Consider the following 23281-nt stretch of genomic DNA (forward strand, 5'->3'; position numbering starts at 1 on the left):
CTATAAAAGGTCCTTGCTATCATCTGTGAGAATTATCCTTCACTGACACTTACAAAGTGAGAATAAAATTTACTGGCTGTGAATTACACACCTGAAACTACTGCAAATTTAATTTAAGTTCATTGCACTTGGCTTTACTACATGGATGTTCCATGAATTGTGTATCACAGAAAAGAAGAAAGGAGCTAGAAGTCATGCAAAACACCTGCTGTTTTTCCTGTCACTGGCACCCCCTTGTTCCCCCTAGAGCAATCCATAAAAGATCAATTCCAAGGGCAAAGGAGTATTGATTCTGGAGTACTGAATGCACATTTAAACTTCGGTGGCAACTTGACAGTAAGAAACTCTAAGAAAAGTTTTTAAGACAAAATTCCAAGAATGTCGCAGTAATATATAAAAACATTCTTCTACTTTATCTATTCTGTACAAGCAGGAAAAGAATCTCTATGCCCAGGACAGTTAAAGAATCTAAAGCAGTACTGCTGTGCTCCAGCTGGCTAGCAGTGTACGTGTGTGAGAAATCTGATCTCTATGAGTGACGTTTCCGTGCAAATGTCTCTGTGGCAGGAGAGAGCAGAACCAGTCTTGGCAACAGATGCTTCTGGTCCTCACCTTGTTTCCAGTGCCCGCACAGCAGATACCCAAAGCCATGGCAGCCCCATAACGCACATGGGGATTGTAGCTCTCTGACAGCAAAGAAACCACGCTCGGACACTGCTCAGGAGTCCTAAAGAAAGGCAAAAAAAGAATGTTGTTTACAATTATTGTTCTTCACTCTGTTCACACTGGAAAATTTGAAGTTCTCCTTCCACACTGTATGTTTGGCATTTCTCAAAATGCCACCAGAGGGGTGAACAAATGGACTAAGAGGAGGACAAGCAAGTGCACAAATGAATAACCTTCCCTATCACTGCAGGTATCACACACAGTTCCCACTACTAAAGTCTTCCTTTTTAGTGCATATTTTCTGCCTTTAAAAGACTACCCAGCAGAATGACGTCTCTATTGAGATTTTTATGTCTAGAAATCATGCTGTTGTGACAGACTCCACTAGCAGAGGTTTACTCTCCATGAGACACACAGTACTAAATCTCCCATCAGCAGACACAAACCCCAGCTCCAGTAGTCAATCGACCTTCAAGGTTGGTGGGTCCCAACCTCCCTTTCACAATCACTGCTTCTGCTGACTCCTCCTCACCCCCGCCTACTGCTCTAAACCAAAGCGTGTGAGGAAATGCCGGTAGAAAACACATTTCCAAGCAGTTTATCAGCAACGTCTACTGTTGTCTCTTTGCAGGATCATGCTGTGATGTTGCTGCCTTTTAGGAGGTCTGAAATGGGAGTACAGGCTCCGTGCCTCGCCACCTGGGAACCCGTGTCCTGTTGGTCATTACAGCAGCAGAACTCCTAGCCCAGTGCTGCGGGAGATGAAAGGGAACCCTTAGTTTCCTATAGCAAGAAGCACATGTTGCTAATGCAAACAGCCTTATGACGTTGCTAATGAATGCAGTCTTGTGAATATTGTGTATTTCTGAAGCAGGGCAGAACTCACAGGTGCAGATGTATTCATTTCCATCCTGTCTTTGTAGTCATATTTATGACTCCGTTAATTTTGATGCCACACAAACCACTTCATAGTATCGTGCACTGCCAATTTCAGCATTTCTAATGCAGCAAAGGCAAAATTATTTGTAGAATAAGCATCTCTGCATCACGCAAGTCTGCATTCTGAACTCATAGGCATTGCAAGCACATCCATCACAACTAATCTGTTAAATTTACCCAATCTCATGACACCATTAACACAAGAGCAACGCAGGAACGCAGTTGGCAAGTACATGCTCATGAAAAAGAAAGATGGGAAACTACCAATTGCAAGTGATTTAATCATGTCTGTTTTCAAAGTGCACGTCATCTGGTTATCCACTCCATCTCACTCTGTCTTGCAGCCCAGACTAGCTTTTTAACTGTCACATTCACAATCCTAAAAGCAGTTCTTGCAAGCCGTTTACTTTGACTATAAACTGATTTCAGGCTGAAACGAACAAAGGCTGAAACATACAAAGGAAGAGCCAAGAACGCCTTAGTTTTAGCTTCCCTTCTTACGTTTGCTATACTGAAAGATGGAGGTTGGAGGGTGGCAGCAGCACCGGTTGTACACAGGAATTACTGCATCATGTAGGATTCATTAAGTGTCTATCAAAGCACTCAGCAACTCAAGAGGTGGAAAAACCATTACAGAGTATGCTCCAGCATTGGTTTTATTTCAATGAATACCCGAATCATAGAAGAACGACCTTAAGCAATTATCTTGTTCATTCCCTTCTTTCATTGTGACTGGGGACAGAAGACATGCTCATATAACCACACACATACTTCAGTTATACTCTACACATAAAATCAGTTAATTTCTACTCTAGCTATTATCTCTTCCTATTTCAACACTTTCCCATAGTCTCCTCTGATAACTAGTCCTAAACACCTCTTTGCACTATTCTCTTCTGCTCCAGTTGATCGCAGACAGGCAGCACCACCACAAAGGCTCCAGTGCTCCTCCAGAACTGCTGAAAGGACCCAAAGGCACCCAGGTTTCAGAAGGTACTCAACCCCTCAGCACTAACGGCTGCAAGTACCCAGATCTCCTACCTCACCCCTGCTTCCAACAGTCTGTTTCTTTACAAGTTTTCTTAAAACATCTGCGTGGGGAAAGAATCCCTTCTACTACCACCACCACCTTACAAAAAAAAAAAACCCAAACCCTCCAAACAGCATCAAAAAACCCCAAAACACATAAAAGAAGAGAAGAACAAACACAAAGTTGCTGGAAACTCTGCCGCCTCTAAGATGCAGCTGAGATGACAAATTTTAAGAAAGGGGGAAGAGCTGGGAAATGGAATGATTCTGTTCTGCAAGCAAGCAGTAGAAGTGAAGACTATAAACTAAAAGACACATTTAAAACTACCTGTCAGTCTCTTGCTCAAATAACAGCTTGGATGCTGACAATGTTTTTTTAAAAAATGAGCTGATGTGGAGACCAGGAGTCACAAATCCCATAATAAATGAGCCCAAGCATTCAGCTGCACGGAAGACTTCAGCTCTTGCACAAAGACTCTTAACACCTTTGTGTTTGCTTTACTTCAGCAAATGTTAAACAGGCAGATTGTGAGCCAGAGAAGAGAAAAACATCTTCTAGCAAAGATGAGATTACTTTGAAGCATTAATCATTAAATTCCTGTTCAGAAAGCTGGATTTTATAGAATCATTAACTTGGATACATCTTTGTGTCTGAAGGCTCAGAAGTTCCAACACAGTTTTTATTATAAAATCAGGATTAGCATACGCTAATTGATTTTGGAGTTCTTAGCCAGGTTTACTTTATTTGTGGCCATTGCTTTAAACACTTTTACCTCAAATCTATCCATAAAGCGGTCAAACATTTTGACGGGAGCATTCTGTAAATCTACTTTGGGAGTTAAAGCTATGTAAGGGGTTCACCACTTTTCCTGGTAATGCAGCCTTCTCAAAACCACAATCTTCAAAAATTGTCTTCCCATGTAATGAAGAACTAGAAGGCAGAACCACAAGTGGGCTGAGGAAGTGAAAGAATCTTGTAAAAATGCTTATCAGAGGGACAGGACTTCAGTACATGAGAGCACTGCTGGCATCAATGCTTAAGCAATAACATTTGCTTGCTCGCTTTATTGCTGAGGCACTTTATGTAAAGTCCTACACACTCTTGCCAAAGGTTAGCCCATATAAACCCAAAGCCACACTTAATAAAATACATAAAACGCAAAACAATTCTGTCAAGTAACCAAAAGAAAAATTAAAAAGCCCTCAATAAGCAGTTACAGGCTGCAGTCGTGCTCCCGTGGCATTACTTCCAACTGGTAACCCAGTTGGGGAACATGTTTAAAATATGACTACGTTCTCCTGCCGCTGGCTTTCACCCCTCACTTAGAGGGGCTGAGTTGACATTCTGCACAACGGAGGGGATGTCCTGCTGCTGATGGAGGAACCTTCCACTTCACTGCTACCAAGCCCCACGCTGGTTCCCAAAGCAAGTCCACCCTTCTGTTGTGCTCAATCAACGTGGTTACCGAGTAGAAACCTCTGGTGGGAGAGGGAGAGAAGTAATGAAGAGTGTGAGAAAACTTAAAAACAGTACTAAAAAAAGATAAATGGTTTATCAGAAGTCACACTCAGCAACAGGCTACTCTTAGTCCTAATACGGACATCTGTTGTTACTACAAGTTAAACATAGAAGATAGTATCACATGAAATACCAGAATAACATCTGGAGATTTAGTGGCAGAAGTTTAATCTCCAGACACAATTCCCCCCCCGCCTTAAAAGTCGCAGTCTAAACCAAGAGTATATTTAATATATTTTGAGAACAGAAGCAACGTACCATAGTCCTCTAGTCTGACCTTCCCATAACACAGTCCAGTAATTTCATCTAAACTTTCCTACATTAAAGACCAAAGCATGTCTCTAAACTGGGCTGGATATCTTAGAAAGATAGGCAATGACGATTTTTAAAAAAACAAATTATTTTTAATGCACTGGTTCCTTCCTTTTTTCCTAACACTGGTTTTGCTCAAGCAGTTTGCTTTTGCAATTATATTTCACTACAACAGCAAAACAACAACAAAAGAACGGCCTGATTATTTCCTTCATTTTAATCTGAAAATTGCTCAACTGCTCCTACATAAGCCATCAGAACACAGACGTCAGTGACCCCAGACCCACACAAAAAAAACCAACATCACAACTAGCTTGAACTTTGTTCTGTGACCAGGAAACTAAATGAATCAAGATGCCAAAAAAGCCTAAAAGTTTCTTCTATAGGACTTCAACACATTAGTCAGCCACAGCTTTGTTTCCACCCTACACCAGGGTAAATTCTACTGTTGTGACACATGGGCCGCAGATGAAGGACTTCCTCCAAGATCTAGTTTGGTTTGTTTCAGAAGTCATAAACAAAACCATAAAGAAAAATAAAGATGCACCAAGACAGCAACGAGAGATTCTCAGCAAAACGTAATAGCTAGAATTTTATTAGTTTTACTCACCAACTGGTTGCTCTCAAAACCTCCACGAGAAACAAACACCCTACGCAGCTAAGGATTTTGATTTTCATGGAAACCAGAACCAGAGAGAAAACAAAGGAGCTGCCCAACTCTTGCCCAATTACCTTAGCCCTAGCCTCAACTTTGATCTCATTCCTGGGGATGTTCATCTCCTGGATATAATTAAATATAAGTGACATATTTAAATACATATAAATGTTATACTCTCTCTATAAAAGCTGATACTTAGCTTGTTAAGTGCCCTAGAATTTCTAAGAAACCAAAGAAAGTTTTGGATTCTTCAATTACTTCCAAAGAGATAGGAATGAAAGTTTTTCTTAAGCCTCCATTGCAGAAATTCACAAAATAAACCCCAAGCTGTTGACTGTTACTAACATCGACTAATATGAACAAACCCCATCAGCTGGACAGAGAAGGCAGTCACTTTTCTTTTCAATCCATGATGTTGACCGTGGAAAGCTCACCATAGTTTGCAGAGAGCCCTAAAATTGTATTTCCTTTTCACCACAAGACATTTCTTACCGTAGCATTATTAGGAATCTGTAAGAAACCTAAACTGGGTGGTTTTTTTTCTGAAGCCAATTACAACTGCAACATCTGCAGATACTGTAATTCTTAGTAGGCTTTGCCTATGAGAGCCTTATTGGGCTACTGTAAATTGAGGAATACTGTTAGGTACATCAACTGTTTAATAATCCACTGTTATCTTTTTTTTTTTCCCCCAAGAGGCATGCAACAACACCACAAGACAAATTAAAAACTTGAATTGCCATATCTTGAAGCACATTCCGCTTAGTTTCTTAGATCACAGCCCAGTTAGAATCACATCCAAGTACCTTTGCTCAGTTAATCTCCAATTCTGTAAGTTGCACATCTTGAAGGTTAGAGGACTATTGCCATTTCTCTTTATATTTCAGCAATATTTAAATATTAAACCCTGTAAATGTATGTAAGGTAGCACCAATAAGTAAATAAACAGAATACTGAAAATGAACCATCACACAGGTCTTCTGATTGAGACTAAAAATGGAAGCATCTGAAGCATCACTAACACACTTTTTAGTCTAAATATTTAAGGACTTTACAACTCATTGAAAAATGAAATGTCAGAGAATTAAAGAACAATGTCAAATATATCTTTTAAATTCCTCATTAAGCCTCTCCAGTCATATTTCAAAAGATTCTAAATATTTATGACTTTCTAAACTCTCGGACATGAATTAATCATTTGATATAGAACTATTTCCACAAGTTGCTTCGGTAGTGCAGTGACAGATAAAAAAAGAAAAGCTTAACAGACGTTTCATTTCATCCACGAACGAGTTATTAAAGGAGGAACGCAGATATCTAATTGCACAATTTGCAGTCATTTCTGAAGGGGGTGTGTGTAGCAGAGGGGAGAAAACACAGAAGATGGAAAACCTGCAGAGAAAAATGCAACAAACTGACATATTTTGGTGTAGACTAAGCATGAGCATAAACCCCATCTCCTCTCCTGTCCTCTCGACAAGAAGGATCCAAACTATTGCTGTGCCAGGAATTCACTCCATCTATCTCATGTGCAACACAGCCTCCTCCTCCACAATGTTCTTCTCTGAAATGCCTCCTGGTTGCCTAAGCAAGAGCTGCTGAAGAATGAGAACTTCTAGGAGGCCTCCCACTGTCAGGAGGCTGAGGCCAAGTGCTGCCAAGAGGCACAGCAGATGATCCTGAGGGACAAGCACCAACTGAACAACACTGTCACCAGTGTCAGCTCACGTCTAATGTAGACGTGGCTCTATTCAAATAAAATAGTATTGGCAATTTAAAAACAGAAATAACAGCAAGAGGTGGGGAAAAAAAATAATATCTATGCATGGTCCAAATATGCTGGTTACGGTGGACCAAGAGTAGGATCTAGCAAGATTTAAGGTTTATCATCATTAACACAGGAGTGGAGCTGCACATGGGGGCAGAGCAGAGACCTGCACAAAAAACCTGGCCAGAAGCAGGCAGTGAAGAACCTGCTGCAGATCTGTAATAGATACAAAAGAGCATGCGTTTCTCAGAAATTATTAAAACCTGGGAAAGTTCAAAAAAACCACCACAAAAGGCAGGTAAGTTTTCTAGCCATCTGAAATGAAACAATGCACCAATTAGGTATATATGCTATGCAAGCCTACACGCAACTAAACTCTTATCATCTTCCTCTGCAAGTTCCTCAGAAAACTCTGTTCTCATCTGTATTTAAAAAAAGAAATAAAAATCATTTCCTTTTCAATTAGATATGAATGCGTTTATACAGCTTTCATCAGAGCAATCTGCAGGCAACAGTACAGCTTTCAGCTGGTGCTTCGTCAAGGTGCCTCCCCCCTCCCGATTTATTTAATTTAGCCTTTCCAGTGGCTATAGAGATGATTTTGTCATATAAATGACATTATAACATCCACTGAGGCATTCCAGAGAAGTGGGGACACTTGATTTTCACTTCGAGCAAACCAACTCTTTACTGCAGAAGCCAACAGTGAAGCTTCTCGGGCTGTAAGATCTGTGAAGAAAATTTATAAATGGGTAATACAGAAGTCAAGTTGACAAAATTACACTTCTGTAACTCTGATACTTTCCTCGCACTGAAGTGATTGAGGGGTGGTGTCTACTGTGCTGTGAAAGAGAAAATGTGAAAAGTAAAAAAAAAATAAATAAGCCTCTTTCAAGATAATGCTTAAGCTCCAATGCAGGCTTGCATCAGTAACTGATGCTGATGATTAACAGATGGTACTGATAGATGCATTGCCTATTTTCTTCCCCACAACTTTTAATTCTGTTCTTTAAATTCAGAGATGTGACGTGAAGATCTGCACGTGACATACACGCACAAGTAGACCACTGAAGTTAAAGGATTAATCTACCTTTTACTATACTTTGGTGGTTTTACGCTGGAACATTTTTTTTTTCCATTTATGATGCAGACATACTGCCAATAGCTCCATCTCCAGAAAACAGTAATAATTCCAGCCACCTTTCACCAAGGAAAAAAATAGCTCAAGTGTCAATGTTGAAGGAAAACAAGCTTCATCTGTACAATAAGAAAGAGTGAACACTGGCTGCATTTAATCCGATGGAAATTTTGGTAAAGACTTCAAGTACAGTTAGATTGACACCCAGAGAGACTTCAAGATTTATAAAATAAAACAGAAGTCGATAAGACATAGTTGAACTTCAGGAAAATTGAATCCAAATGTTCATTAGCCCAATACAGTATTGCCTTCTCTCGATTTCTGCTTTTTTTTGTGTTTTCACATGCTCTGTTCTCTCTCGGTACTGTCAGGGTTGACAATGGAGAGGTGGTCAGATAAGGAAACAGAATTACCACAGCTGGATTGATCTTTATTACCTAATATATACTTTTCTGAAGAAGAAAAGATATCAAAAGTCAATTGCAAATGAATACGGCATGGAATCTCACCAAAGGTTTACTCTAAACAGGAAAAATAAGGAACAAGTGAAAACTACTTTGCTGGAAATTCTATTGTATAATCTGAACACAAGCCTTTCTATTAATTTCTGGCAGCAGCTTTCTCTTTTTGGCCCCAAAGTAGCTGTAGCCTAAAGATATGAATGCTTTTAAATTATTTTTTTTTTAAACAAATATAAGGTGATTCACAGTTCACTGAGAACCCAATTCCCTGCTCAAGCCTGGTGAGCACTAGCAATTCATGGAATGTAATGGCTGGTGACACACAGAGGGTCAGACCATGATCTCATGGTCTCTTCTGGCCTTAAACTCAAGGACCCTCTGACACAGTTGTCCAGCTAATGCCCTTGGAAGTGAATTCTACTTCCATTTTAATGTGGAACTATAAGACATACACGCATCTGACCAAAAGTTGGAAGGTAACAGAAGAGAATACTCATGATAATAAAAAGCAGCTGCATGAAGAAAGATTTAAAGTAACAGCGCACACACTTAAAATAGCGTGCTAGACAATCCTTTTATAGAGTTAGTCCAGAAAAAAAACCCAACAACCTGGAGTGTCTACAGGGCAGCAGAACTTTTTAGGGTTAACTGTGCTTCCATCGAGCGAGCAAGAGCGAGCGAGGGCGCAGGCATAGGCACGCTATGGTGGATATAGCTACAATACTGTAGCATGAAGGGTCGTTTACAGGATCCACACATCCTGATACAGCCACAAGGAGCACACATGATAGTGCTGGAGCACTGAATCAATTAACCTTCTCTGGCTCTCTTCCAGCCAAACCCCCACTCATTTACCTCCCTGCTTTTCAAGCGCTGGAGCTGGATACACTGGAATGAGTCGATCAACAAACGAGGGTAGCAGCAGACCAAAAGCTTTGCTAATCAACAAAGGGAAAACTGCACAAGGACCCTGCTAACCGCTTAAGTAAAAACATCAGAAGAATGGAAGAAAAAGGACAGCAAAAAAAAGAACACAACCGTATTTCTGTCTTTTTTCAATGTGGCAAGAAAGATTCTTCTCCTCCATTCAAGAGTTGGAGAAAATACCCGGGTAAGAAATACAGTTTTCCCAAAATAGAAATTCTTAATCTTGGTGTTAGAAGAAACAGAAGTGCTAAACAAAAGCACACACGGAGACAAGCTTTAGAAAAATTATAAAAACCAAAACCAAATGAACAACTTGCTTTCCAGAAAGCAGTGAAAAAAATCTTATCTTAAAATCCACCGTGTGATGAAAAAGAAAATGACAAAGGATCTTGCTGGGTGCAAAGTGAACTCTACTAAAATGCAAGAGAAAAAGGTAAGGCTTTCTTCACCTGAAAATTGCAACACATCAAATCTTCTCAGTAACTGAGCGTTCGTTCAGCTGAATGCCGTGACAGCTGTTTTAGTCTCTGCTCGAAGGGGGAAATGTAAGCGTTAAGCCTTCAGCAGAGTTAAGAGAGACAGAGAGAAAAAAAGAAAGAGAGAGGGAGCGAAAAGGCTCTGCTTAATAAAAGCCCTGCTCAGATTACAAAAACAAGCAGTTTACTCACCCCCCCTCCGAGTAATGGGTAAATTTAGATGGCTCAGTTCCAGAAATCTTTACGGTCCCCTTGAGACAGTCACCAGTGTTTTATTGTCTACAGCTTCCTGACTTTCACCTGACAAATTAGGAACTGTAGGCATTAAAACGGAAACCTCATACATCATTTCTGAAGATATTTTTGGGGTGTCCCTCTACGGAGAAATAGGATTCTTAATAAGGGGAAATATGGGAACTGCCGCCTGCCTACGCACACGCTGCCAGAGACTAGACACTCAGGAGAGGAGGAGTTGCATATACACAACGCCAGCATCTGCCTTTGCATCAGTTTGTACTTAGAAAGAGCAAATCTACGTACACTGTATCTAAAGGGAACCATTTGGCATCCAAATTCATCTATCTCTTTTTACTGCTGTAGAAAAAAAAAAAAAAAAAGAGAGGAAGCTCATGCGCTGCTTACTTTTTACAGCTATTGAACTGTCTCCTAGAATCTTCTGAAACCTGGACCTTGCTATAAAGGGGAGACCAAACCACTGAACCCCACCAACCAGGGATGGACACAAGACAGGACTTTCATTTTTAAGACTTAATCACGCCCAGCAAAGCACAGGATAAAAAATTTGGATACCACCTTGGACATGGTTACTGTATCTCAAAATAGCAGATGACCAGTCTACCATACTGACCATGCTGGCCTTTCTTCAGGACCATCCTGGACCACAGAGGAACAGTGAACTCTTACACCGTATGCAATTACTGCGCAAAACACAGCTCCTGAATACATTCTGCTGGACACAAAAATGTCCTACCCTTTGCATTTCTTGAACGGGTCTGGAGTTGGCAATGGATCTTTGTCGCCTCTCTCAGTAACAGCAGAACCCAAGCAGGACTCCCCAAGTGACGAACAAGGAAACAAAGTGCGCTGGGCAGCTTTACTGATCCTCCTGGTGATAATCCCCACCATTGGGGGGAACATACTTGTCATACTGGCAGTGTCTCTGGAGAAAAAGTTGCAATATGCTACCAACTACTTTTTGACATCCTTGGCGGTGGCTGATTTGCTCGTGGGTCTGTTTGTGATGCCGATTGCCCTTCTCATAATATTATTTGGTAAGTACAGCGCGTTTGTTTCATCAGGCTAGCATATGGGGTACAATTTGGAGAGAAAAACTGTTTGCTTTCCACCATTACGATTTTAAAAATCACTTGGATGAGGGCTGCTAAATCTTCTCTCCCTCTCACCTTAATATAGCTTAATGTACTTACGGGAAGTGTAGCCACTATGGATATTCTTTCCTTTAAACCAAACCATTCAAAAAATCACCTGAGACTCAGAACTGATACTAAATTGGAGCTGGACATGGGAAATTACATTTTGTACAGTGGAATATTATTTTTAACAACAACAGCACAATGTTGGTATCTGTTCTATTGCATATTACACTAATTGCAGGCAGTCTTATGTCAAAAAATGAAGGATAGGTATCCGTTCAGTACACTGAACGGGTTTTAAACTTTCTAGGAATCAGGGATCTGATTTTACCTTAGTATTGACTCCAAGCTCCATGAGCAGTCGGAGATGGTCCCTAGCACCATCAGCGACAACAAACTTCACCAGTGTCAGTTTCAGAGAAACTGATTTTCTCCCACCCTGGGGAAAGCGGCAGGTTCATCAAGTGTCCCAAAGAATTAACTCATCTGTCAAGCCAAGGGAGCCTCAATCCATGTACCTAATGTTTGAGACTCAGATTTATCATTCATACGGAATAAAATAAGGTATTTTTTACATGAACTCACATTGGGTGTAACATTTTCTTTCTGGTTAGTCATTACAGAAAAAATATGACTTTTTCATGTTCTCTCATGCCCAGCTTTATTTCAGATATTGCTTTTGACAGCTAGTCAGAGACAGCTCCATGGGAAAGTCTCTCTCTTTTACTCCTGAAGTTTCTTTAAGGATACATTTTAAATGGTCTGTTTTCGTATCATACAAATAGAAAAAAAAAATCAGCATCAGGTGGGTTTTTCAATAAATTTACAGATTTACACAATTAGCTTTAAGGTATAGATAGCACTGGGCCCTCGATAATGAAAGGCTGCAGGAGTTCATTTTTCCTATGCTAGATCTCGAAGAGTTGCCTGAGCAACAAGCAAACACAACCATAAACTTTATTTCAGAAGGGCCATCAGTAGCTTTTGTTTGCTGCAGAAGATTGGTATCACTTTATTAACAAATGTGTTTATTCACTAAATGCCTTGAGACTGGATTTCTGTGTATTACAGACTGCTTCTCCCTAAACAGAGGTACAAAATGGAGGTCAGAATTCAGCCTTGATATCACAAAATAGTCTTTTTTCAAGCAACAGTTTCTAAAAAGAAGACTAAGTGTTGAAAAAAATAATAATAAAAAAGAATAAATGTTGAAAAAGAACACAGCCACTTATAAAAAAAAAGCTTGGTATATCATGTGTGTGTAGAGACAAGAAATATGTCTATACATACTTACACACAGGCACAGTAACTGCTTAGCTCCTGCCAAAGGCCTCATTAACAACAAAACTAAAATCACTAACAGTAAAAAGCACTAGTATTAAACTAGCAATCAATACAAAGGGAAGGCAAGTTCTCGATTTTGTGGAGGTTTTTTTTGTGGTGGTGGAGGTTTTTCAATTTTTATATTATTTTCATTTTGCTAGACTAATAAATCTTTTCTTTTTAACTTTATAAAAAGACTATTGCTCCTTAATCTCTCAATTAATCCAGTGCTAAACCCTGGTTACAACAGTTTAAAGCATGCTAGGAATCTCAATTTAAAAGTCAAACAAAAGCATCTTTCATGTTGCGTGAAATTTACAAGAAAGTAGCAAAATTAGTTATAATTAACTAAGTAAGACTGTGAGCAGCCGTTCACATAGCAGTCGTTGAAGCTGAAATTTCTTGCATATAAAGCCCTCTTTGGCAATCAACCGGAAAAACTGCTTTGCCTCTTCACTGACTGGTATAAGATGCTGAGGTGTTTATAGAAGTTCAAAGCATGAGCAAAACATGCGGAGTTACTGGAATGAAGCTACAGCAGACATTTAAATACACAACAAGTCTAAATCTTGAAGCTACATTAGCCAGATAACTACTTGAACACAGAATAATCATTGATAGCCAGAGAGCAAATTAAATACAGCTTCCTGGTAATTCCACACAGGAATGTTTCCATAATAATGAAATAGCTGGGTGCAGTTTCTAGATACAGAATACAAATATTATGCTTCCGATTTGGGACTGGTATCTAATTAGGTGGAGGATATTTGAGGGAAAAGGTGTAAACTAAAATACAGTCGCATTAAATGATCCTGAGTAAAAACTAATGTGTCACAGAGCGTTCAAATTCAAAAGCTACTATAGATACTATCTCTGGGCCCTGATGGTACACTTACAAAAAATCTTCAGAAACAGTCTGTCTCTGGAACAAAGAGGTGCCCCTTTTAAAAATAAACAAACAAACAAGTGTGTCTGTAACTCACAGGTATAATACCATGAGCAGCAGGTGATTTATTCTCAGCAGAGCAACCAAAATGTTCTCTGGTATGACTACACACTGCAGTTTTAATTTAGGAGCGCGAGTGTCAGAATATACAAACAGTTCATTGCTTTTATTGCTTGCTAAATTCTTCTCATTTCTGCCAAAAAAAGGAAGGCATGTTATGAAATAATGGCATTCTTTGAAATCTAGCTTTCAAAAGTGTTATCCAAATTTTTAACACTCAGAACTACTGAAGGAAGGCGAAACTGTTGCTATTCACCCGCTAGTGAAATTAGCAAATAAACTTAAGAAAGATCCTCTCATTTGCAAAGCCTGCAGCAGGAAGAAGTGGGCTGTCCCCAGCCTGGTGGGCTGTGGGTTACTTGGAAACAGGGCATGTACCATCTTGCAAAATGTATTCTCTATTCCTCATATTCATCCACTTAATAATCAAAAGGTAATGCTGACCGTCCTAGGCTGCAAACCATTATTTTAAAAATCTCTCACAAGCAACTGCTATCTTAATCTTCCCCGTTACTGATGATGGACAGCAAGGCTTTTCCTTCTTGCTTGTGGAAACTACCAGAGAAAACGGCTTTAATTGATGGCTACTTTCTAAAAATCTCAAATCTAAAGATAAATAAGAAAACAAAGGTTTATTCCTCACAAAGCAACTCTAATAAAAAAAATAAATACTTTAGCTAAATTTAAAAAAAACTACGTGACAGTGAACATCTACTGTTGAAACTATTATTGTAGCTGAGAAGTAAAGGCAGGCAGCCATGGCGGTGAGACAGCAGGACACCAGCCTGGAAATGCCGGGCCGGGGCAGCCCACGAGGGTGAACCACCGACAGGAGGGTGAACCCCACGCCCGCACACCCATTTGAAGACTGAAGCCTGGGCTTAAGTCAGCTAGTGATTAAAAATATCCAATTTCCATCTCGGTAAAAGCGTCGTTACCTAACAGCAACAAAATCCTTTACAGGCAACACGTGTCAGTGGCCCCTACAGCAGAAGAACAAACGGCTTCCACAGCTATTTAAAGATCTCTCTCAATCATGCTCATACATGTACACAAGCAGTGCTTTCTCTCAAGCTTTCAGAAAACCTTTTGGATTACAGCAAGAGCAGCTCTTCTATACTGTACTTTGTTTTAAGGATTACACATTTCCAAGGTATTTCCTACAAATAAAGCTTTTCTTAAATAAAGATTAATCAAGGGTAGACAGCTATGATAAAAGCCCGTCTTACTTCTCTTAAGGTGCAAACCCAATCTTAAAACATGTATTTTATCTTGTATTGACTCAAAATAAGGAAAATAACCTGCAACAGCAGCACTGCTGCAGCTGGGAGGATCCGAGGCAAGGTTTGTTTGAAGGAGGAATATCTTTTTATCTTATATCACCTGACAGCTGGAGAAACCAGACAAGTTTTCAGGCAGGCACGTTTGTCATGTAATCTAGGCATTTAAAAAATAAATAAATTAAAATCCAGTCCACTAGCTTATTTAAATCAGCATTTCAACTCCCAATGAAAAAGAAGGTGGAAAATCTGTCAGCCCAGAAAATGCTTTGGTCTGCTCCACCAGCGTGGAGCTACACCAGGATAATCAGAACTTGTTAACAATCCAAACTAAGCATGACCTGCTAACGGCTTCAGATCACCGCTTGGCAGGACATACTCATTTTACCTTCAGTCCAAATTATAAAGCAGGTCACTGTCATGTTCAGGGGCCAGAGGTGCTTTCTGAGTCCTGAGGGGAAATTAATATTCCATCTTTTCCCTACTCCCAAACTAACAGAATAAGCCAACAGTGACACACGCACACCACCACCACCAGGAAAGCACAAAAATCTCAAACGCTTAGGCACAGAGCTTCCTGCACAGGTGTAACCAACCAACCAAAATAAGTAAAAGCAAAATACGCCACAGTATGAATCCTAGACAACTACATGACTCTTGGGTATCAGTTCACAATATTTGTTTTGTTGAAGTCATAACCGTATTCTTCACCTCTTATCAGCTACTGCATTTAAAGACTACTCTGATTTTGTTTCGACAAACCCCATCATCTCATACACACAAATATAATAGCACATAATGCTATAATCATGAATGTGATAACTTACTGCCTTCTGCACCCAGTTCAGAACCGGACAAAAATAAAGAGAAGACAGATTTTTCTCTGTTCAGTTGCACATATCAACTAACAAAACCTCTTACAACTCATAAAAACATACAAGGTTGCTTTGCAGATAGCTGTTTAAATGCATCTGTATTTAGAAGGAAAAGAGCTTTTTGTTGCAAAATATTTGATGGTTTTCTCCCGCAAAAAGTAAATTAACTACAAAAGGAAAGAATTTATCACACTGCAATTCTCCAGAAAGCAAAGCAGTTATAATCCAGGGAGCAGCATGTAAGTACTCTCGACAGAAGCATTAGCTGCTCACTTGAAATCCAGCTGTGTTATCTGCCATCCTTCAAGATGCAGAATACACTTTCTGCTGTTCATGTTTTATCTGAAGTAGTCTTATTTTTCTGGAGTGAGCAAAAACATTTAAAGCCCACCAAAATAATTATTTCTTTTAACCATTTTTTTCCTTTTTTCTTTTTTTTCCCCCAGCTGGTTGCATGAGCCACAAGACATTTTGATTTTACTTTTTCTTTTTTGTTCAGAAAGGCACCATACCTTAGTGCCACCTGAAAGTGTAGATAGAAAAAATAAATATGAGTAAGCCTTTTGTTACATACTAATCACGGCTTTCTCATACCTGCCTGACAGGATAATCTTTGAAGCATAATTTCAACCATGATATCTATTTTAGAAAATATGCAGCTAGATACTAAAATTTACTGGTTAATAATCTGAAACAGACCACCTCTCTCCCTTCTGCCACACTGCCTACCTCACCCTCACCCGGAGAACCTCACAGCTTTGGGGATGGATGAGGTTCAGTTCAGGGCTCCATCCATCCCTTCCCTTTGTTTAACAAGCGAGGTTTCCCAACATAGGTAAGAGTGCAGACAAATACACGCTATGTCTGACTTTATAAATTTTTCCATCCCCTGGAGTTTATAATTCCAGTCAAGGCAGCACCATTATCATTTCCATCTATCAGTCACACTATGAAAAAATGTTTTAATCTCAAACTACTGCAACGTTACCACATTGATAAGACTGGGCATTACAACAGCCCAGCTCATTTGGCATTCTCAGCACGCAGATCTGTTTATTCAGAGCAAAGAGATTAAAACCAATCTGATTTGTTTGAAATGTCCTTTTCTTCCCCCCGTTAATTGTCATTCAACAAAAAACTGATTTCTCTGGCAATACTATTAATGTGCCTACTGATTGAGTACAGCTGAATTTCATAAAGGAAGGAGAATATCTATTTAGTAGATCACCTTCTACCATTAGAAACAGAAAAAACTTCTGTGTTCACACATTCTTCCCTAGGGCTACAGAACATTCTTAAAGACACACAACGCTAAGGTGCATCTGAAACTGAACGCTGCTAGCACTGGATTACAATGCAAACTACTTGTGAGTGAAAATAAAGCAGTTAAAAAAATAATCAGGGTTTCATTAAAGTTCATTCAATTTGGTATTGTAAACATTGATGGGGAGAGACAGCTCTCAAAAATATGAGCCCCTTGAATAGTTGAACACTACAAACCTTTATCTTGGCCACAATGCAGCTGACAGTCCCGATGTTTGCTATAAAGATTAACAATAAAGACACATAACTACTGTAAGAAACAAGATGCCAGACCTAAAATCCAAGCCATCAATCTTGGAAAAAAACCAAACCAAAACAAAAAGATGCACATGAAAGCCCTTCGATTTTTATAAATCTATTAGTGAGGCAGAAGAGCCCTGCTTTGCCACATTAATGCTCAACTGTATCTGGTCGAGGGACACAGTAAACTCATTTTAAAACTGTATGAACAAATTCTTCAGAATCACCACTAAGATTCAACCGTGGTTCTGCAGTGATTGACAAATACATTGGTTATGACCCATTATCTCCTCCATTCAATACAACCTTGAATCACAGGACTACCAAGAAGACACGGATGAAAATAACCATTTAATAGCTGGGCACAAAGACCAAGCACAGTCATGGCCCACTTTTTAAAAACTTTTTTATCCAGAGTCCTTGCCACAAAGAACTTATGACCTAAAAAGAACAAAAAGACAGGGAAAGGTTTATAATGCACAAACAGCCTGACCAGTATGATGGCAGCAACCATGCCAGTTAGGACCTAACTAAAACATAAGACCGAATCCAGCTGAGGCAGTGGCAAAGCTCGGTTCCTGTCAGATAATGAACTTCTCAAAGGTTCTGAAGCCAAGGGAAAACCACACGCCAAAAACTCTCAAAAAGCTCAGATTCTAATGAGTTTTCTGTTCTCTTTCAGACAATGCCTGGCCTTTTCCAACTGCCTTGTGTCCTATCTGGCTGTTCCTTGACGTCCTCTTTTCCACAGCTTCCATCATGCACCTCTGTGCCATCTCACTAGATCGCTATATTGCGATTAAAAAGCCAATCCAGGCTAGTCAGTACAATTCATGGGCTACAACAATCATCAAAATCATCGTGGTTTGGCTCATTTCAATAGGTATGTGAGACTCGGAGAATGGAAAAGGAATGAAAAGGAATACAGAAACTTTTCATGTCCAAAACAATAGGTGAAAGCTGGGCAAAGTGGGAAATTTGGCCAAGTACTATTGATTAGCAGACCCTAACACCTGGGCTGGCCTAAGTCCACCTCTTGGATCATACATAGCTCCATCATAAAAATCTGCCTGAACCGCTGCTCCTTATCAGGCTTACCAGAAAGGGCAAGGATCGAGCAGGGATAATCATCACTCTTCTTCACGGTCCTAAACGTCCAAAAATCAGAAGACATCTGCATGCATAGCATGTCTCCCAGGAAAGCAAAATTTCACGTTGCTGTGGCAGTATATTCCGTCCCAAATGCAATTTTAAGCCTCGAGCAGATGCTGCTAAAATCTGTACCTTACAATTGTCCCATGAAGCAAGTAAAAAAAACCAAACTAATTACTTATATCAAAGATTGAAAGACAAGTGAGTGTCTGGTAATAGTCACACCGAAGACTGAGATGCACTGGCAACATAGCATATAGAAAGGCTAACTTCTAAGAAAAAAAAATAAACCACAAAACAAAACCAAAACCAAGCCCCAAACAGTGTATATAAAGGATGCCAATGTATAAACTTTTATGATGTTAGCATCTCTGTGGTGTGGATGTGGCATCTCACCTGCCTTTAATGCTTACAAAAAAATAAATCTGTTTGTTAAATGAGCTAAGAAGATGAAAACATTTAACTCAAGTAACTTAACACACACGGCAGGCAGCCACAGGGATAGTGCTGTATGCTCTGTATGCAAGAGAAAGAACAAAATTCTTCTGGATGATTAAGACCAATGATGCATAGGAGAATGGGTACATCCACCTTCTTGGCCGAGACATACATGCCTAAAGCCAAAAATTCCAACTTTAAAAAAATTCTGGGAGAGCTGTGAGGATAGGAGAAAAGATGCTCTACTTTATCAAAAAAAAAAAAAAAAAGGGAACTGTTAGCGTGACAAGACACTTACAAGTTGACCTTTTAATGCCTGATTTGTTATAAATCAGTGCTGTACTTCTTCATTTCTTTTTTTATCCAACACAAAAGTACTCTGCAGCTGAGCCAGGGCTTCTCCAAATCAAAGGGTAATTTCGTTCAATCCTCATTTTAAATGTTTGCTGTATCTGAAGGTGTGCCTCTTATTAAGAAAGGGATCAAGTGGCTGAAGGGTAAACCATTTAGTTCTTGCCGCCTTCAACCAACTTCAGTAAGCAGAGTAGCAGAGGAATACAGTAAATCCCTAGACCTCATTAAGGGGTATCAGGAAACATAGCACAAATAACCTTCACCAGACAGCAAGGAACCTGTTGTTTTCGTTGTAAGGTCAGACTGCTGGCAAATTAAGTGCTGACTGTAATTTAGCGGTTGTAAAAAATTCATTTAAAAGACAAGACTGCTAACATTTTTTTTGAAAACGAGTGGTGAATTACAGAGCTAGCTAGCCTCATTTAAACACTCTTAAATATGCAAGAGATTTAAACAACAAATCCATCTCAAACACACACTGAATAATTCTGGCATCTATTTAACTACTTGTATATATGAAAGAGTCAAGCAGGGTGAAAAAAATCAGCTGTCTGCGTCCAGTCACTTGATGTGGTTAAGATACGAGGGAAAGACAAGTTTTATGTATTTACAGAACTGCCCTTCAAAAAGTGCAAAGGTTACCTTGGGGAAAAAAAAAAAAACAGATGGCATTAGGGAAACACATTTCACTGAAGGAAAAGCCATACTAAGTCTAACAACTAGAGTCAAAGCAATTCACGTCTTTTACACTTGAGAAGTTGGCAACTTTATACTGCTTCCTCAACACTGAGGGTTAGGCCCAATCTCCTGAGAAAGGGCACTCTGCTAAAGCTGAGCTTGCCAAGTCTCACAAAGTACTATTTGCCCGATCATGCACGTGATACTCTCAACAATTCATATTCTCTCCACCATCCTGTGCCTGCTGCAGAGCTCAGGAACTACCTTTCTATAGAGACCCTGAGGCTTCAGGCCCCAAAAAGAGATTACAAGCAATTACCATATGCTGAAGTACTTGGTTTTTCTCCTGTAGGCATTGCTATTCCGATCCCTATCAGAGGCATTGAAGATGGAAATGGCAACTCTACAAATATCACCTGTGTCCTGATGCCTGATCGTTTTCATGACTTCATTCTGTACGGATCAGTGGCTGCATTCTTCATTCCCCTCGCTATCATGATAGTCACTTATTTTCTGACAATCCAAGTGCTACGCAAGAAGGCCTACTTGATCAACAAGCCACCTCAGCGTTTCACTTGGTCAACAGTGTCCACAGTATTTCAGCGTGACACAACACCTGCCTCCTCACCAGAAAAGGTGGCCATGCTAAATGGCTCCAGAACGGACAAGACTTTGTCCAATGATATGCCTATCTGCAGAACGTCTACGATTGGGAGGAAGTCCATGCAAACGATAACCAACGAACAAAGGGCGTCAAAAGTTCTGGGGATTGTATTTTTTCTTTTCTTGTTGATGTGGTGCCCATTCTTCATAACAAACATAAGCTCAGTTCTGTGCAACTCCTGCAACAAAGAAGTTTTTCAAAAGCTTATGGAGATATTTGTTTGGATAGGATATGTATCCTCAGGAGTGAACCCTCTTGTCTATACACTCTTCAACAAAACATTTAGGGAGGCTTTCAGCAGGTATATCACTTGCAACTATCGGACCACAAAGCCTATCAAGGCCCTTCGGAAGCGCTCCAGCAGGATCTCTTTCAGAAGTTCTATGGCAGAAAATTCCAAGCTCTTTGTCATGCATGGGATGAGAAATGGGATTAACCCCATTATGTACCAGAGCCCAATGAGGCTGAGGAGTTCACCCATCCAAGCGTCATCGGCCATTCTGCTGGATACATTGCTGCTCACAGAGAACGAGGTTGATAAAACAGAAGAACAAGTCAGCTACGTATAGTTGAACGGCATATCATATCATAGTATTACTGTATGTATTATTCTAGGCAACTGTGCTATAAGAGGGTATAAATACTATTGTTTTCTGTTATTTATGCAAGCAATAGCTTATAAATTTATATTAATTCCCCTCTTCCAAAGTCTCCTCTACCTTAACCCCAAGCCCACAGTGGCAACCACAACTTCATTCCATGAGAAATGACTAATGCAGAACTGTAGCCTACAGGAAGAGGGAAATAAATAAAAGCTAAATCAGTTTGAGTATCTGACTTCAGTTCTCATTATCTTCAGTCTCTCCAAAGTACATTTTTGTAAGAAAAGTATCTCTGTACAAACACTACTTTAACATTCACTCTAGCAAGAAGACAGAACACTCTGTAGGTTGATGCTCTACAATGAAATTAGCAGGGGGATGCAAGCTTGCTGGTTTTAATTTAAATCCACCTTTACTCTGTGTAAACAAAACAGCACACAAGCTCACTGCGTTGCCTTGTACAGACACATTCCTCTGCTGAGACGGCGTATCCAAACACGAGCTTTTCTTGTTCTCTGTGGGTATGCGTATCACAAGCAAAATCACTTGTTCCAGAGACCAAAAGGTGTACGTGCCCATTCCACAAGGATGAAACTGGTTCATATCAGGGCGAGAAAAAATTCCATGTGCTGAAATTATCTCTTTGTAGTTTTACTGTGTGAATCTCTTACCCACCTAAATTTCATCTCACATATACATAAGCCTGGTATTGTCAGACTTGTCACAGAAAACTGCCCTTTGTTCTTTTCATACTAAGAAAATGAGAGCATTTAACCAAAATAGAAGAATAGCACATCAATGATCATGAGTACAACAGGACAGGCAGTGCCTGGAACATCCCTTTAATTTATATGAACAAACTTCCTTTTTTTATGACCATTGGAACTTCAGTAAGAGCCTTCCCTCATCCAAAATCACAGATAGAATAGCTATTTCACTTGAAAATAAGAGCAAGTATTTCAGCGACAGCAGAGACAACACTACTCTCTAGACCTCCACGCTTTCACAGTTTATCTTATCTCAAAACAATTTCATTGGACTAACGGCATAGGTCCCAGTCTGCACTCTCAAACATGTTCAAGTCTTCCATCAGAGCACAAAATTCACAGAAAGAATAGTTGATCACAACCCGTAAAAGCTATTTATCATCTGGGTAATCAAGAGCTTCTGATTGTTCCAGACCACCTCCCTTTGGGAAGGGAAATCGGATTTCCCCAAAGTACTGGAGTTGTTACAGTAAGCAGCCACCTGACCATTTTTTTTGATAGTTTCAATTTACAGTAAAATTTTCAGCTTGGGCTTTGTTTTCATTGTTAAATGTTTTCAGAACTCTTTTGTTATACACTAAAGTTATGTACAGCAAAAGGCTTAGGTTTTTTCATCCGCAGAACAGAAAGTACTAAAGATAACATGTCCTTCCAACATTTATTTATATATCTTTAATTTAAAACATATGCAAGTTCAAAACAGAACCTAATGTAAGAACTGCCAGAGAGTTCCAGGAGAAAATATTAAAAATACTTCTGTGGTACTTACAGTAATTTGTCTCCTTCCTCCCCTTTTTGGTCATAGTCACTACCCACTTAAGTTAGAATAAGCTCTAACTGCTCTTACTCTTCTTTCATTAATCAAAATCTGTTTAGGAGGATCCTGTAGTTAAAAGCCAGAATTGATGGATTGTTATAGCTGTGAAAGATGCCTATATCTAAAAATATTTGAGAATCAAAAGCCTTTAATAACACCTAGATTACTTCGAAGCTCAAGGGGGGAGGAAGTAGGAATAAAACAAACCCAAACAACTCCAAAACTTCCAGGTAGGTAGCTGAAAACGTCACAGACTAGTGTCTCATTTAACTTAAAGCAGGCACTTTGGAACTAGGTGCAATCACATCCATGCACAGAGTGAACAAATAAAAATAAAAATTAAAAGCATCTTTTGCAATGCAGGAACTGGCCTTCATTAGGAGTAACACCAAGTGGCAAACTGGCACAGCACCATTTTTGAGGGGTTATTTCCCAGCAGCCAGAGAGCAAGAAGCAGTCCTCTTTGAAAACTCTC

At 39.6% G+C, this 23281-nt stretch overlaps 2 protein-coding genes across 4 annotated transcripts in view; one reads left to right on the plus strand and one right to left on the minus strand.

The window, feature by feature from the left end:
• The window catches only part of PSMD1 (proteasome 26S subunit, non-ATPase 1), a 74601-nt gene that overhangs the window by 25820 nt on the left and 25500 nt on the right, over positions 1 to 23281 (minus strand). The window contains exon 17 of the mRNA XM_063338180.1: positions 613 to 727. Coding sequence (XP_063194250.1) covers positions 613 to 727 — 115 coding nt within the window. The remainder of the gene's footprint in view (positions 1 to 612; positions 728 to 23281) is intronic.
• Positions 9139 to 21577, plus strand: HTR2B (5-hydroxytryptamine receptor 2B). 3 transcript variants are annotated; one of them, XM_063338182.1, is made up of 5 exons: positions 9139 to 9601; positions 9742 to 9850; positions 10545 to 11185; positions 18017 to 18217; positions 20309 to 21554. In XM_063338182.1, the coding sequence occupies exons 3-5, from the start codon at positions 10876 to 10878 to the stop codon at positions 21187 to 21189; spliced, it is 1392 nt and encodes a 463-aa protein (XP_063194252.1). In that variant the 5' UTR covers positions 9139 to 9601; positions 9742 to 9850; positions 10545 to 10875; the 3' UTR covers positions 21190 to 21554. The 3 variants fall into 3 exon arrangements, with proteins under 3 accessions (XP_063194252.1, XP_063194253.1, XP_063194254.1); XM_063338183.1 differs by lacking the exon at positions 9742 to 9850; XM_063338184.1 differs by lacking the exons at positions 9139 to 9601; positions 9742 to 9850; positions 18017 to 18217 and having other exon boundaries at positions 10091 to 11185; positions 20309 to 21577.

Source organism: Chroicocephalus ridibundus, chromosome 6 (genome assembly GCF_963924245.1).
Source record: "Chroicocephalus ridibundus chromosome 6, bChrRid1.1, whole genome shotgun sequence".
Lineage (NCBI taxonomy): Eukaryota > Metazoa > Chordata > Aves > Charadriiformes > Laridae > Chroicocephalus > Chroicocephalus ridibundus.

What these genes read in the sequence shown, in the direction of transcription:
- HTR2B (XM_063338182.1), top strand. Translation starts at nt 10,876, where the DNA reads ATGTCCTACCCTTTGCATTTCTTGAACGGGTCTGGAGTTGGCAATGGA. An exon ending in CCTTCTCATAATATTATTTG is followed by an intron (nt 11,186 to 18,016) that starts GTAAGTACAGCG and finishes GTTCTCTTTCAG; the next exon opens with ACAATGCCTGGCCTTTTCCA. An exon ending in GGTTTGGCTCATTTCAATAG is followed by an intron (nt 18,218 to 20,308) that starts GTATGTGAGACT and finishes TTTCTCCTGTAG; the next exon opens with GCATTGCTATTCCGATCCCT.